At 41.2% G+C, this 15,393-nt stretch overlaps 3 protein-coding genes across 6 annotated transcripts; 1 reads left to right on the top strand and 2 right to left on the bottom strand.

Annotated features, from left to right (window-relative positions):
• The first annotated feature begins 226 nt into the window (after positions 1-226).
• On the top strand, positions 227-2,996 carry LOC122566979 (facilitated trehalose transporter Tret1-like). Its single transcript, XM_043725001.1, has 4 exons — positions 227-1,067; positions 1,152-1,719; positions 1,807-2,011; positions 2,085-2,996. The coding sequence occupies exons 1-4, from the start codon at positions 1,004-1,006 to the stop codon at positions 2,718-2,720; spliced, it is 1,473 nt and encodes a 490-aa protein (XP_043580936.1). The 5' UTR covers positions 227-1,003; the 3' UTR covers positions 2,721-2,996.
• LOC122566983 (WW domain-binding protein 4) lies at positions 2,869-15,331 on the bottom strand. 4 transcript variants are annotated; one of them, XM_043725009.1, is made up of 7 exons: positions 15,033-15,331; positions 4,775-4,982; positions 4,559-4,660; positions 4,370-4,444; positions 4,028-4,262; positions 3,536-3,875; positions 2,869-3,411 (listed from the first exon to the last, which is right to left on the bottom strand). In XM_043725009.1, coding segments are annotated over exons 1-7 (1,185 nt in total). In that variant the 5' UTR covers positions 15,035-15,331; the 3' UTR covers positions 2,869-3,188. The 4 variants fall into 4 exon arrangements, with proteins under 4 accessions (XP_043580944.1, XP_043580943.1, XP_043580942.1 ...); XM_043725008.1 differs by lacking the exon at positions 15,033-15,331 and adding an exon at positions 13,292-13,311; XM_043725007.1 differs by lacking the exon at positions 15,033-15,331 and adding an exon at positions 5,041-5,194.
• On the bottom strand, positions 7,943-11,714 carry LOC122566985 (calmodulin-lysine N-methyltransferase). Its single transcript, XM_043725011.1, has 2 exons — positions 10,641-11,714; positions 7,943-9,890 (listed from the first exon to the last, which is right to left on the bottom strand). The coding sequence occupies exons 1-2, from the start codon at positions 11,334-11,336 to the stop codon at positions 9,531-9,533; spliced, it is 1,056 nt and encodes a 351-aa protein (XP_043580946.1). The 5' UTR covers positions 11,337-11,714; the 3' UTR covers positions 7,943-9,530.
• Positions 15,332-15,393: the final 62 nt, after the last annotated feature.

A 15,393-nucleotide genomic window follows, 5' to 3' on the forward strand; every position in this document is an offset into this window, starting at 1 on the left:
ATGATAGAAACATAAAGTTATAACTGTAGTTGATAAAGAAAGAGTTAATTGCACCAGTATGACTGATGCGATAGATGCTGTTTGTAGGCAGACGAATCTGCCTAGGCAATGATTAAGAAATTTACCATGAACAGTTCTTTTATTTTATCAAATAATCGCTCTAATTAGTGGAATTCTACTTATCATTGTAAAATTGCAATATATAACATAAGTACTTACATAGTTATTTGTGATATTATCGTGGTATTGTCGCATGACGAATTCGCGTGGAATTATGCACCAAAAATTGATATGTACATGGGAGTACATAAATTAATTTAAAACCCTTCGCTTGAAGATACTGGTAGGAGATCGTAAATTAACCCCGAGTTAAGAGCCGGTAGCATAGATCTAGCAGTAAATCATAGCGGAATGTTTAATTATGTTGAGGTGACGATAGTGAAACGATTTTATTTGCAGAATTGAAAATATTTTTCGTAAGCTTGTAACAACTATTAAAGTTCATGTTTAATAGGAAAACAAAGTACTAATGTACAAAAGAACAATGAGAATTTATATTGTTATAAGAATTGAATTTAAATTTGCGGAAAATAAGAATGGAAAAGTAAAAAAGGACAGCGGGGAAAGTGATTATGACAAATACGTGATTGTTTGTCGAGTACACAAAGAATAAGGGAGCTAGGCGAAAGAGAAGATAAGAGAACTATATTTGACTTATTCGAGTTCGGTAATGAAACGATTACCGATCGGTATAAATTGAACAACGCAGAAAGACTGCGTTAACGTACAGAGACAGAAAACTGTTTATTAGGAAGATGGAATAGAAAAGTTCTCCAGTAGTAAGGATTTTGAACGGGCAGGTGGGCAAGCACACAGACAAACAGACAGACAGACAGACAAGAGAGCACGTATTTTGTTTTGGGATAAAGAAGCATTGCAATAGGGGAATCGGGTGACAAAAAGGTAGGGTGAGATAGATGAAAAGAAAGTTATAAGAGAAGCAATGGTCAAGGGGAGTAAAATAGACGAGCCAGGGAGGTTTCGACAACTTCTCGTTGCGCTAATCGGTGAGTATTGTCGGATAGATGGGAGTGAAGGTAGCCATAGCTTATAATAGAGAGAACTAGAAGTAATAACGTGTTCTTTTCTAGCAAACCTCTCATCTCTGTCGCTTGGAACAATGATAGGTTGGCAATCGCCAACGATACCGCAACTACAAAGTGAGAATCCGCCGGTGGGTAACGAGCCGATGACGAATGAAGCAGCATCCTGGTTGACCGGGATCACATGCATAACAGCTGCTTTAACAAGTTTGATAGTCGGCACGATAGCAAATAGATTCGGGCGTAAGATGACCGGTTATTTGATGGCTTTCGCACTTTGTTCCAATTGGTTGTTTACTGTCTTCGCGACGCAACAAACATACTTATTTGTCGCGCGTTTCTTTGCGGGTATATCTGGTGGGATGGCATTGTTTTTGGTGCCGTTGTACGTGTCTGAAATCGCGAGCGATGGAATACGCGGAATGTTAGGCAGCCTACTGGTATTCTTGTTGAATGGCGGCATTCTTCTTGGCTATATACTTGGAGCTCTGCTCTCATATCGGTTATTCTCGATCATAATGCTTGCATTACCTTTGTTGTACATCGTGCTGTTTCCTTTCGTACCGGAATCGCCTGTGTATTTGTTGCGATGCAATCGAATCAACGAAGCGGCTAGGTAAGCATGGGCAATTTTTTTGCGATCAAACGGACGCGCGCAATGTTTACAATTTTGGTGCGACGTTCTTTTTCGTATTTCCTGTAGGTCTCTAACATGGTTGAGAGGCGGACACAAGCCGACGATGGAGCGAGAAATGTTGCGTTTACAGGAAGAAGCGAAAGAGTTGGACGTTCCGGGACGATCGACGAACAAGCTGTCAGAGATGTTTCGAGACCAAGCAACGATCAAAGGATTGTTCATTACCCTGGGGCTATTCGGTGGACAACAACTTGCCGGGATATTTGTTATGGTAAGAAAACATTCGCACGAGTGTATACGTCGGTCGGTCTTTTATATTGACATGTTCCTTTTCTTTTCCGTAGATAAGCTATACAGAAACGATATTTAAGATATCAGGAAGTTCACTGTCACCAAACAGTTCGGCAATTATCGTGGGCGTGATTCAAGTGTTCGGCTCGTGCTTATCTACCACGTTGGTGGAAAGAGTTGGTAGAAGACCGTTGCTTCTAACCTCCTGTTTAGGGATGGGTACATGCCACTTTGTGCTCGGAGTGTTCTGTTACCTGCAAACGCTTGGATACGATGTCAGCCAGTTCAGTTGGATTTCAATAGTAGCCTTGTCCATTTATATGATCGCATACGGTTTAGGTATGGGACCAGGTCCATACGTGATCTCTTCGGAAATACTTAGCAGAGATGTTGCGAGTTCCATAGTAACTCTCGGGATGTTTACCGCTTGGGGCATGGCGTTCGTCGTCGTTAAGTTGTTTCCAAGTGTACTCGCTTTGTTAGGTATGCACGGCTGTTTCTTTCTGTTCGGGATCTTTTGCGCGACTACTTTCGCGTTTATTTTTATTCTTATCCCAGAAACGAAGGGGCAACCTCGTCAAGTAATTTTGGATCGACTTAACGGTGTTTTTTACTCGTTAGACAATAAACAATATGTTTCGTCAAATGAAATTACTAAAAGAAATGCACCGCTACCTGAACTAATTTGAGAACATTGTAAATAACGCTTTTCACCATTCGTCAGTCGGACGAGTAATTAAATTTTGTCAAAGTACCTGATCGTATAGTAAACACATTCGTATGGTCTATAGCGGAAAAGGAAACAGAAAAGGAAACAAAAAATGAATACAAGAGAAATTTCCGTCTGTTATGTAACTTGTGTTACATAAACTACGAATGAAAAAGATATTTCATCTTATATTATCATTTCATACATGTGATATCTGTTTTTAAACATGCTTAAAATATAACTATCTTATTTGGTTTTTATTTGTATTTCTCTAGTAAGAATCTGCAAGTTGTAAGAAAATAATAGAATCATTGAGTTCTTGGAATATTTTATACTAAATGAACAGTGTAATTTCGAAAGAACACAACAATGATATGTTCGTCCGATTAAAATGAGTATAACGTGTAACAATCGATCAAATACACGTTAATCATTGGCACGATTATTATCAGTCGTCGGTTAATCTCTGCCGTACATTTCTATTACCAACTTTTCGTTTCTTAAATTTAGTTGGTTGTCCATCATCGTCACTGTCAGCTACGTCGATTTGCGTGATAATCTTTTCTTTGAAAGTTCTTTGCACCGACGTCGGTTCTGTTTTCTCAAAGACGGGTAATTGTAATTGCTGTTGTCTTTGCTGTGGCAACTGAAAGTCCACCGGTTTCGTTTCGCTGAAACGGAACATGTTAGAACGTTGTCTTATTTGTTAATTTATCTAATGATAATTTATTTCTCTCTTTTCCTTTTACCCTCTTTCTGTTTTGTATGCATATGTTATTTCTGAACAATACTTACATCTTTTGAACAGTTTGCCAAGGTCCATATGGATGCGATTTTAGCGGAATGCTATAGTCTCGCCTATACGGTCGGCTCTCCTCTTCGGTTCCGGTTTCCGTTTTCTCTGCTGTATTTTCATTTGTTCCTAGTTGTGATTGGGTACCGGGTACCTTTCTCAGTTCCTTCAACTTTTGTCTCTCGGCATTGGCCCGTTTCTCTTCGAGGATGTCCGCATTTGCGATCGCTTCTTCCTTATCCAATTGTTTTAATAATTCCTCTTGAAGCGCTTGTTCCTTTGCTTCTTCTTCTTGTTCCGCGAACGTCATGTATCCTTCCTCTGGTGGATCCCAAACGGATTCTAGCGTACAAAATGAGAACTATAATTAACAGAAGCGGAGAATTATGCGAAAAGTAAAAAAGAAAGAAAAAGAAGGGAAAAGAAAAAAAAAACGAAGTAGAAAAAAGTTCGAAATTGATATACATACACACACGGATATAATATGTACTCACCGTTGCTTTCGATGTGCCAATAATACGTGTACCCTTCAGGACTGAGAGCTTCGTACCAAAGTTTTTGAACAGGTTTCGCAGGACGCTCGTCTTCCACAATTTTTTTCCCTTTTCCTTTTCCCTTTCCTATTCTGCTTTTCCCTTGATTCCTGTTATCGCCTCTTTGTTGAGATTTCGATTGTTGTGTTGTATGTCTCGAGAGAGTTGGATCACATGGGTCGACTTCCTGAGAGAACTGAAATGTTACAGTGTCTGTTATTGTAGTTGTCGAAAGCTTTCACGAATGAGTACGTTAAAGAGGTTGTTCGGTATAGAACGATCGATTGGTATTTGAATTCCCACCTGTTGATTTTCACCTTTAAACTTAAACTGTGTTTCTGTAGTGGCTGTCGCTACACGATTAAAATTCGACGGCACCTGCAATGTATGCATTTTCTCCTTTCTTTTTCCTTTTGTCAAAAACGAATTAAGATGACGAAAGATTTCATTAATGCAATGCTTTCATTAATATAGGTAATGTCAAATACTCACGTCTTTTGTTTCTAACCGATTGAATTTCTCTTTGATGATCCTGTCCGCGGTCATATCTCTCGTATTGTTTTCTACATCCTTCAAGTATGCGGCCATAGCTGCCTAAATGTGACAAACAAAGAGAAACAATTAACTATTTCAAATGCTTGTTGAATAATACCTTGCACATTTTTTATTTCATTAACAGCACACATCTAAAAAATAAAAACAACGTACGTTCTCCATTTTCTTAATATCGCCTTCGATTTTCTTGTTTTGCTTCGCCTGCTTTGCACTGTTTTTGTGGATTTCCTTAAGTCGTTTGCTAACATTTTCCTTGTGCTTCTTACCACCTTCGTGAAAGTCGATACTAGGTTTATTGTCAGCAATCCAACACTTGCAGAAATCACAAAATTTACGTCCTTGAGACTTCCAATAGTCCGCCCTGGAACAAAATTTAATACAGCTCCTTCGTATCTTTCTTCTTCTTTCTTTTCGCATACCATACACGATGTCCCATACGCCAATAGGACAATCTGAATTACTCTTGCGGTAAGGCAAATTATTGAGAAAGAAAGAAGAAGAGGAAAGAAACGAGAGATTAATAACGTTCGTTGGAAATTAGTTGGCAATTAGACAATCGTTTCGTAGCTTTGGAAATTACTGAAATTTACACGATCGGATGATCGCGTTCGCTCGTTTGAACGCGTTCTGTCTGCAATAATACTCGACCTTTTTATTTTCGCTGGTCGTCCATCGAACAAATCGCAATTCCTTCAACAATGCCACGTTATGACAATAATAGAGCGTGTATTAATAGTAACATAAGCCTATAAATAGGTAGCGGGAAGATTAAGGTTGGCCAACTAGCTAATCGTCTAGGAGCCAATTGGTACCCCGGTATCTTTGTGTTAGGTGCATCGTTCGTACTTTCCGCAATACTCTGTCGCAACATTATGACTATTAAACACGTTCATTTCATAGTACACGTGGCAACAACTTTATCTATCTATAATTGACGACCTTCTTCCTGCTGATTTCTCGATTTTTAATGGAACAGAAGTGCGCTCGGTAGAGGCGCGATAGGACGTCCGGTGTACGTAGTTGTTTACAGCGAGGGCGAGGGCAAAATTCTTCGAGGCTCGAAATCCACCAGCATCCTCGCCAGTCGAACGTATAGCACGCGAATAGAACCGTCAGCCACGATGCCGTTCTTGTAATCGGCCAACACCAGAGTATATTTCCGTGCTTACTTTTTGGCATGAGTGTTTGATCAAGATAGGCGATTATATCCAAAGCGGGTGGAATTTTTTCGAGAATCATCTTGAAATCATCTTTAAATGATGCTGACAGAGGGGAACAGAGATTCGTTTTAAGCAATCGTCCGATCGTATGACCATCCGTAGGACGTGGGATGAAGTTGCTCAAACGGAGAATTAGCTTGCGAAACTGGCTTGTTGAGAATCAGAAAAATCTTTGATAAATTTCAAGTAGCGACCAGCCAAAAACAATTGGCACCTACGAAATGTAATTTCCACGACGACCACACGACGACGACAACGATCACGATCACGACCACCACGATGTACCCATCAGGCACGCCCTTAATTTTACGCAACGATTTATTTTTAGACAGGAGAGATGGTACAGGATGGAACGCGATCGTATTTATTCGTTCATAAGTATTACACGTTCGAGCGTCCAAAGCCTTTTCCTCCAAGCTTACAGATATTATCGTCACGTTATTAGATCGTTAGATCGAGAATTATGCCTGAAATTGTTTAAAAGGGAATTTCGACGGCCAAATGATTTGAAAATATATGGCGTCGTTCCGAACCGGGTTTGTTACATAGTTTTATAGCTCTACGCTCGAGCGGAAAAAAGGTTCGTGGTTTGTTCTAATTTTATCTTGGGGGGTTGTATACGTGTTTCAACGTTTAAAAGACGCATCTTATAAACCGCGTGCAATATCAATGTCGTTACTTTGTGGCTTGTTCGTCTTTTTGACAGTGTTCAAGATTAACGAATACGAATAACGAATAAAACACATCGTGTCGTTTATCACGACGAATATCTTTTACTAGAGAACACGAACATTCACGAGAACCTATACAATTTATAACGAGCCCAATGCTGGAAATCAATATACGCGTTAGATGAATGCATACAGCAACGATGTCATTCTCATTAACGATGGAACAGGTACACGATATGAAAATTCTGATAAACGACCAACTGTTCCAATTCGATTCGCTCTAAATATACACGCAAGTAGGGAAAATCTTTATCTTTTGTTTCACCGTTATTCCATGTGGCCTGTTTCGAGTAGTCCTATCTATGAAGCGCAAGCAACATCCTATTATGGTTCCTTACTTTCGCATTTGCGCGCTCTCTCTCTCCTTCTCTCTTTCTTCTCGCGAGTCTCTATGCACCGATATTCGATAAATGCTATTTGAGTTGTTCGATTCGATCGATGCGTTTGTTTATCAGTGGCTGGAAGGCAGCTACGATTGGAAAGCAGAAAAGTTGCTTAATAGTTGAATAATTTCATTCTCATTGTCCATCGATTAACGTAAAAAGATTATCTTCCATGAATATGTCCGTGGATTAATTTTCTTGGAACAGTGGGCAAATACGGAAAATCCGAAGGAGGATGCACCAGTCCACGTGTGTATTATGGACAACGATAACACAACTATAAAACACTGACAAACCGGTTACGTTACAATTCGGTAGTCCAGTTGGTAGGTTCAATACAGGTTTTGAACGATTCGACGACGATTTTACTTGTCAACGAGATGCGTCAGGATTTCGAACGGCGATTCTATTGATAAATTTTCGAAACGCGCAACTTGATTACATCACATTTTTTCCATACAACAAACAGTGATTATCAACGGCGATTAATAATAGCACAGGCACGGCGTTTTTTTCAATCGATGAGAACGCCATACATGATTGCATTGCATTGTAGTTCTATATAGGGGAAGGTCGGTAAACATCTACTAAGTACTAATAATAAATACGCAAACGGATACTTTCTACCCAAACCTTCCAACAGAAAGCTAAAAATAATCTGCACAAATTATGATGATCGTACTACATAATTATTAGACGATTAGCAATCGATCGTATGAATCGGAAATATATCGTGCGAATAAGAAAGAACGAGAGAAAGAAATAAAGAGAAAAAAGAGAAGAGGAAAACGACGATAACGTGAGACGGGAAGCAAAAGAAAAATATCGTAGAAAAGTAGACGTACAAAATCGATGAAAAGACAGCACGTGTAGATCGCAGGACGCCGTATCGTTTGAGGGGAAAGTGAAATTGTGCGAGAGCATCTGGCTAGGACTAGATCTGGTCGAAAAACTGCTAGACGGTTGGATCGATAGCAAAACGGCATATTCAAAGGAATAAGTGAAAATATTTTATTTGTAATAATTTCCTTACATATCTGACACACATACATCTATACTCACATACGCACGTACGTACAAATACTCGTCGTTATCTCCGTAAAGATACAGATAAGTACGCAATAATGGAAATTTGGTAGCTTTGACTATGCTGAACTAGGTTGGTCCTTTGTAGTAATTGTTCGGTCTGCGCTGCAACTCGGTTGTAAAGAAAAAAACGTGAAAGAAAATATATAGACAAGAGAAGGATAAAGCAAGAAAGGAACGAAGAGAAGGAGGAAAGAGGAAAAGAAGGAAATCGTGCTATACTCGGTAATCATCAGGATTTCAGATATTTCAGAAAAATCATTTTCGTTGAATCGATACGAACGAATAAATATTTACGCGTACGTATAAATATTAATCGCGTAGTTCGAATTGGCATTTACCGCGATGTACGTACACTTTCTACGTATACCGCATTACTGGATTAATTTGAAAGTCCGTTTGTTTTTGGATCGTTTATTAAAAAAAAAAAAAGATATAATTTTAATCGAACTTAAAGAGCTGCTGAAACGCGCAACGATATACGGATCCGTAGTACGTATATACATACGGCTACGTGTAAAAAAGTCTTTCGTCTTTATCTTGTAGAAAGATCGTTTTGGACCCTCGATTGAAAGCTAGATCGAAAAGGTGGCATATAAACGGCAAAAAGCATTCACGAAGAAGATTTACGATAGCGATTGACGTTGGTCGTTAGCTTCGATCTGCTCGTATGCCGACCGTTGCTGTCATAACAGCGTGAAATATGAAACAAAACTCCAAATTTCTTCGAACATCGACAAACATGTGCCGCTTTTAGGAAAAATCGACTTCTTAAAGTCTAACGAGGAGAGGAACGAAACAAGCGTTATCGGATAAACCGTGTATACATGTTACCGTATACGCCTTTACCGTGTCCTTTCTTTACGTTTCTTTTATCGTACAATCACGACTATTTGTATAATCCACGCTAGATACGTACGAATGCCAATTTATTTTCTATTCTCGCAGCGATAAACTGTCCGAGTGCACTTACGAGAATCGCGATTGCCATTTTTCACTTCTATCAGTCTAACATCAGGTACTTGAAATACTATCGTTTACAAGTCGTTCGGGTAACGCGTATCGTGTAATGGAAAAGCAATCTTTAATCGTAACTATCGATTAATAGTAGAAACACGTATGTAACACATCGGTTAATCGGTTTCATCGAATGCGTTTTCGAACGATTCGATTATACTCGATAGTACGATTTCACGTTCGTAGTTGCTTTAAATTGATAGCTACTTATAATATTAGGTATATTCGAAGAACGGATATGGATGGAAGAAAAAAAGATTGCGTATTCGAGAGAAGACTGCATAGAGGAAAAAGCAGAGAAAAGGAGGTAAAAATCGATCGGGTGGAAAAGCTAAACTAGTAGGGTGGTAACGGAATGGTATAAGGGAATGGCCCGGAATCGAGATAAAATGGGCCAGGGAGGAACTCTTTGAATCTAGATGTGGATGTGGATGGTGATCTCGTTGGCGAGCTGCTCGACGATCGACACGTATCATCCGGGTGACGTTTTCTTTTGCTTGGTCAGCTCCAAAAGGATCGGATAATGGAGGTCTGGACAATACTCCTGGCTGTGCTCCAACAACTCCAGATGCCTCGACCAAATCATTCCATCGTAACGGTCTATTCGCCGTGCGACGAAACCTCGTTTTACCGCTGCTTCGGTGAATTGCTCGAAAGTAGATCCTCGTCTTGGCGCCATCACCAAGGCGATGCCGTCGTTTGCCAGCCAACCGTAGATCGTTTCCACCAAGTCTGACCGAGCCTCGTCGAAGAAGAGACAGTCCGCGCACAGGATCACGTCGTATAGCTTTCCCGTAAATTTTGCAACATCCTTGGCGCCGCCAGTCCAGTTCTACCGGTAAAAATTCAATTCAGAAATTCCCAAGCTTTTACCGAACACTCGAACAGCTTCGATCGAACGACGAGTGAAAATTCCGTTGCACCTTGCGGCTTTAATCAGCAACGACGGCGACGACGACGACGACAACGATCTCAATCACGATGACACAGGAACATCGATCGATCGAGCAAACGATTGATGCGGTACGAGATGTAGGAAAAAAGTAACTGGTGCGACAGCGAACGAGACATTGTGGTCGTCGTGTTCGTTGTGGATCGAACGAATTACGTAGAGGCGATAATTTTTGAATCGTCTTCTCGGAGGTACAATTAGCGTAATGTATCGAGGAAATCGCGAGCGTATCTCGTTCAAAGGGTAAACGTTTTCGCGATTCTCAAAGGAAGAAAAACGGATCACGATCGGTCAAGAACAAGAGAAAATTCAAGCGTAAAGGGTCGCGGTAGACCAACTGGAATTCGTCCGTAGCATCGTGCTGAAGAAAAGCGCGCACGCGCGATTCTCGTCGATGGGAAAGCTCGAGAAAGGACGAACGCTCGAAAGCTAGCGCGCGATCCGGTGCGTTAGGTTAGCGGGGCTACCGCGTGGCGTATGTAATGCGCGCCGCGTGTTCTCATCGTGTATCGAATAGTTGCTGCTTCCCTATCATCATCGGTCTACTTTACGAGGAGGTGCACGAGGCGATAGAGAGGCGCGCGCGTGAACAAGACGAGACGCGTAATAGACGCGAGAAGAAGAATTCACCTTGACTCGAAGGCCGTTGGGGTGCGGGTGTGCGAACGCCCTGACCGATCTGGCTGCCCTGATCGCCCTGGCCGCTTTGGCCCATTGAACCACGCCGCAATCCACGAAATCGGTCATACCGTTCCTAAATATGATACGTCGTACGTTGTTCACGCTGGTCACGTTGCCATCTGTCAGTGCGATTTCCTTCGGATCGCAGTACTTGGCGACGATCACCCCTGCCAGACAGCTCATACCGCCGCCGAGTTCGAGGACTTTTCTGTTTCGACACAGCTGTCGGTTTTTCAACAAATAGTATGCCAAGCATTCCTCCGACGGCCAGACGCAGATGTTGCCGGTATTGTTGAAACCAATCAATTCGTTCGCCGTAAAATTCTTGTTTAATCGACGGATCTCTACAGTAAACAGCTTGTTCTCTAAAACTGTCGAATATTCGTACCAAACTGCGGAATCTGGATCCGCGGCACTGCTCTCCATGCGGTCGACTCTTAACAAGTCGAAACTGGTGAAACGGCGAACCGAGATCTCGTCCTCCGTATCCACCGAAATCGGTTCCTGGGGACCGATCAGCGCCTTAGCGAGGATGCGCCATCGTCGTTGCGCGGTACTTTTCTTTTTCCCTATTTTGTCTTCGAGAATACCGTCATGTCCCACTTTTTGCATCTGCGGCTCGCCGATTGTACACTTCTCGGACATTTTCTCTTTTTCCGGTCGCGCTTTCCATCGAAATGTGCTCTTTCGATGCTACGAAAGGACGCGTTTCGTACCAAACATCGAAACATGAGAACGGTCAACACCGACCGGATCATCGACATGCTTCATCGTAACGCGGTGCATTTCTTTCCTTTTCTTTTTTCTTTCTCTTAACTTCTTTTCCTTTCCTTTCCCCTTGCTTTTCGAAGTTCGACGACTCGAGACTCGGTCGGGACGAATTCGACGTCTCGGGAACGACTCTTGGTTCTTCGTTCCTCTACGAAGACGGGTGAACGAGGATGAACGAGACAAGGGACACGAGCTGAGACTAAAAGCGCGAAGCCAACTTCTAACTCGCGCCACGCGGATGCCGAGCGTTCACCGCGTCCGTTTCACGCCTGCGCGCATCCTCCCGTCTCTTTTATCCGCTTTCCACTCCGCGCAACTTCACCCTCCGATACACCCCGTCCCTTTGCCCTCTCCTCCCTCACACCCCAGCCGCATTGCTCCCCCGACACCTCTCTCTGACCCATTCTCGCTTTGATTCACTGCGTCTCTTTTCTTCTCTTCGAGTTCGTTCTTCCTTCTCCCTTCGTTTCTACTTTTTCTATCCCCGTTTCTATCTCTGTCGCTCGCTCGCTCGCTCGATCCCTTTTCGTAGGAAAAGAAAAAGTAGAAACAAAACTAGAGAACACTAGCTTTCTACTTACAATTAACTAACGCTACAGAGATATCGTCTATTTCCGAAAGTTTCGATCTTTGCCTCTTTTAAGGATAGTAGCCCGGACTCGAAACGATCCAACCAGCCAACTCGTAACGCGTAGAATAAAGTTTGAAAACCGGGCGGCGCCACGAGTTCGCCGATGCTCTGCCACTCTGTCCCGACAACGTATCGAGGTTACGACAAACGTGACGCTATTCGTGGCGCTATCCCGGAAAACTGGCAAATATACGATGATATCGTGAGAAGAGATCATACACGATACGAGAGGCTGTGTCCCTCGAATCTTTTATCTCGCGTCCACACGATTATTCTCTTAAACTTTTTCCAATGAAACTTTACGGCGAAAGTCAGAACATTTTTCTCAATACCGCGCTCTCATTTTCTCCGCGTTGGCTTCGCTTTTTTAGTCTGCTTCCAGTCCGCAAAGCGCGGTGGCAGCGCTTGCTTGTGCCTATGATTCATAAAAATAAACAAACATCCACAGGATTATCAGGATGCAAGAATGAGACATGGCTTCGCGAAGGAAAATATATGTATACGTATGTATGTATTTATATAGCGTATCTAGTAATTATAGGTATATAGCGGACACGGCTCGGACGAGCTTTGAAATAGCACGACAAGGTATCCGTTTGAGTTGCCTGGTCGATTTTAATCGGTTCGTCTACGGCCGATCCAATTTGCCTTAAACGAGACAGAATTTTTAACGGCATTATTACGTAAAACGTAACGCGATAGAGAATACTTTACACCGTAGTGCAACTGTTATACGCGGCTTACCAGCCAAACGATTTCTATTTGTCGTTTTATGCTTGTCGAAAATATCGTTGTCGAGATGATTATTCTGAATTTAAACTCGGTCGTTGGATGAACGAGGAAAAATTGCTAGCTAACGAAAATGCGACGATAAAGGTAATCTCGCATTGCCGGGCGATATCGTCCAATTATTTTCGTCACGCGATTCTATCCAGCGAGATCATGTCATTTTCGTCGTTCCACGTACAGATCAGCCGTAATATGATTCGTTTTGCACATTCCGTAAATTGTAACAAACGTACAAGTTCGATTTGTGTATTTTCGGTAATTTTTTGTAGCGGGGCAATTTGCATGTGTCGACACGTGTATGTAGCTACCTATTGCGCTTATGCAACTGCAAAGGATAGAAAGGGAAGGTGAAAGAAAAGATAGTAGCAGATAGAGGGAGAGTTGGTCCATTCGTACATAATCTACTTACTTCATGTTATTCGACACGAATAGAAGTTGGAGACAACGATACTTCTGCTTTCATTCAAGCGCGTAGCTGATAGTCTCTGTTTGCCAAGACGCATATAGATTTTCTCGCACCTCGTTAAAACGCGAATTAACCAATAAGATATGCGGAAACGAATCTTTTCCTTACATTTACATTCGAGTTAAGGAAATCGACATTTGGTGAAACTATAGGGGACTGCTATCTCCTCTCCGATTTCCACGATTTTCGAATATATTATAAAAACCAACATTTTGAACGGCTTCTTCCTATAAATACAACCGACGGTTGGCCTTAGTTTCCGAGATATTTGCGAAAAACTATCGGCATCACTACAATGAATTCTGCCTATAATTGTGCGTCCATAACAGCGTATGCGTCATTATTAGTTGCTTGCCGCGTCACAGCGTGGCGCCTGGATAAAGTGACACTTAATTCAAACCTATATAAGCCATACACGAAAGATAAAAATTAGATTTGGATTAGGCGTTATTTTATCCGATCGCCGTGTCGTGAGGTGGTTGGCAACCGGTAATGAAGAATACGCTGCTGCGGACGCACAATATAGGCAGAATTCACCATGATGGTATCGACAGTTTCTTGCGAATATCTTGGAAACTAAGATCGACTATCGTTTATATGCATAGGAAGTAGTTGTTCAAAATGTTGATGTCCGTAACATACTTCAAAATCATTGAAATCGGAGAAGAGGTAGCTTTTCTGCGGTTTCTCCTGACATTTCTTTTCTCTTGGTTTAAATACATCTTAATGCGATGTTCGACATAAAACATTCGGAATGTAGCAACGAAAGTTAATCATTTCTAGAAATATCGTTGAATATCGATTCTTCTCTGAGAGGAAATCGGTTGACGACAATACGAACAGAATCGGAAAAATAAACAGCTCCTGAATGAACGAGGCATGGTGAATGATACAATACAATTCAAAACGATATGATACGAGCGGATCCGATTTGAATCGGCGAGGTTGTCAATAGGCAAGTAGGTAAGAAGTACTGAAATGGTTTTGTGTTTGCCTTTCAGTGCAATACAGTGATTTTGTATTCTTGCGGTGGTCTCCTGGCAGACCCTCTCGACGCATTGCGTCTAATTTGATCGAAACTCGAAACTAGCTAAATTCTCTTTTACTTCTTTCTCTCGGTTCTCTTTTTTGCGCTCACCAAATTCTCTCTTTCTCGCTACTTTCTCCGTTTTATTTTTATTACTGCATCAAAACTCCTAACGTATCAGCACTATTGACTTTTTCCACGATTGTCCTTGTTCTCGTTTCATCGACGCTTATTACACAAAAATTTGCCAACAGCATAACGATTGCCAACATTTCTATTCGTATTATCGCGTTCTGTTCTGTTCTATAACGAGTACAAAATACGTAGTATTACAACTGCACATTGTTCTATTTAGAAACTATTGAACTTTTAGGTTAGAAGAAACTGCAATGCGGATTTTAAACGAATCAGAAACCAGTTATGCGTGTAGTATAATAATGAAGAAAGTAGTCCGGCATGACAAGATGCGATGATGTTTATTGAATATATATTTTTTATGTACTCACGTAAAGATACGTACATACAAGTGTAAAGCGAGAAAGAGAAGCAATAAACGTATGTGAGAATGTTCGATGTACATACGTACATATAAGCATTCATATAAATGAGTATATATATGTGTTTACTATAAAAAAAGTTGTATAATACTGTACTTACATCTTTTAAGCCCCGGAGAAGGATTCCTAATGCGTCTTCATTGATTATGAACAATGGAATAAATAGCTTCTATAAAACTGTCTTTTTTCAAATCGCTCGAAAATCTAACCTCAAAAAGTTAAGCACACTTATTCGAAGTATTTTTAAATTTTGATTTGCTTCATTGACATTTCCTTCGCGTTGTATAACATTTTCATTAAACTAAGATAGGTTCCTCCATATAACAGTGTATGTAAACGTAAAAGTAAACGAAAACACCACTCGTACGATATCACCGTATGAAACAACACATAAAAGCGAAACAGCTGATGGCGTAGGGCGTAGGCGATATAAACTGTAAAGTACGTACCAACTGTAAACG

This window comes from Bombus pyrosoma, linkage group LG4, assembly GCF_014825855.1.
Source record: "Bombus pyrosoma isolate SC7728 linkage group LG4, ASM1482585v1, whole genome shotgun sequence".
Taxonomy (NCBI): Eukaryota; Metazoa; Arthropoda; class Insecta; order Hymenoptera; family Apidae; genus Bombus; species Bombus pyrosoma.

Coding starts and splice junctions, on each gene's coding strand:
- LOC122566985 (XM_043725011.1), bottom strand. CDS start 11,336: ATGTCCGAGAAGTGTACAATCGGCGAGCCGCAGATGCAAAAAGTGGGA. Junction 9,891..10,640: donor CCAACGGCCTTCGAGTCAAG/GTGAATTCTTCT, acceptor TTTTACCGGTAG/AACTGGACTGGCGGCGCCAA.
- LOC122566979 (XM_043725001.1), top strand. CDS start 1,004: ATGGTCAAGGGGAGTAAAATAGACGAGCCAGGGAGGTTTCGACAACTT. Junction 1,720..1,806: donor CGAATCAACGAAGCGGCTAG/GTAAGCATGGGC, acceptor TATTTCCTGTAG/GTCTCTAACATGGTTGAGAG. Junction 2,012..2,084: donor TTGCCGGGATATTTGTTATG/GTAAGAAAACAT, acceptor TCTTTTCCGTAG/ATAAGCTATACAGAAACGAT.
- LOC122566983 (XM_043725007.1), bottom strand. Junction 4,445..4,558: donor ATCGGTTAGAAACAAAAGAC/GTGAGTATTTGA, acceptor CATACATTGCAG/GTGCCGTCGAATTTTAATCG. Junction 3,876..4,027: donor TTGGCACATCGAAAGCAACG/GTGAGTACATAT, acceptor TTTGTACGCTAG/AATCCGTTTGGGATCCACCA.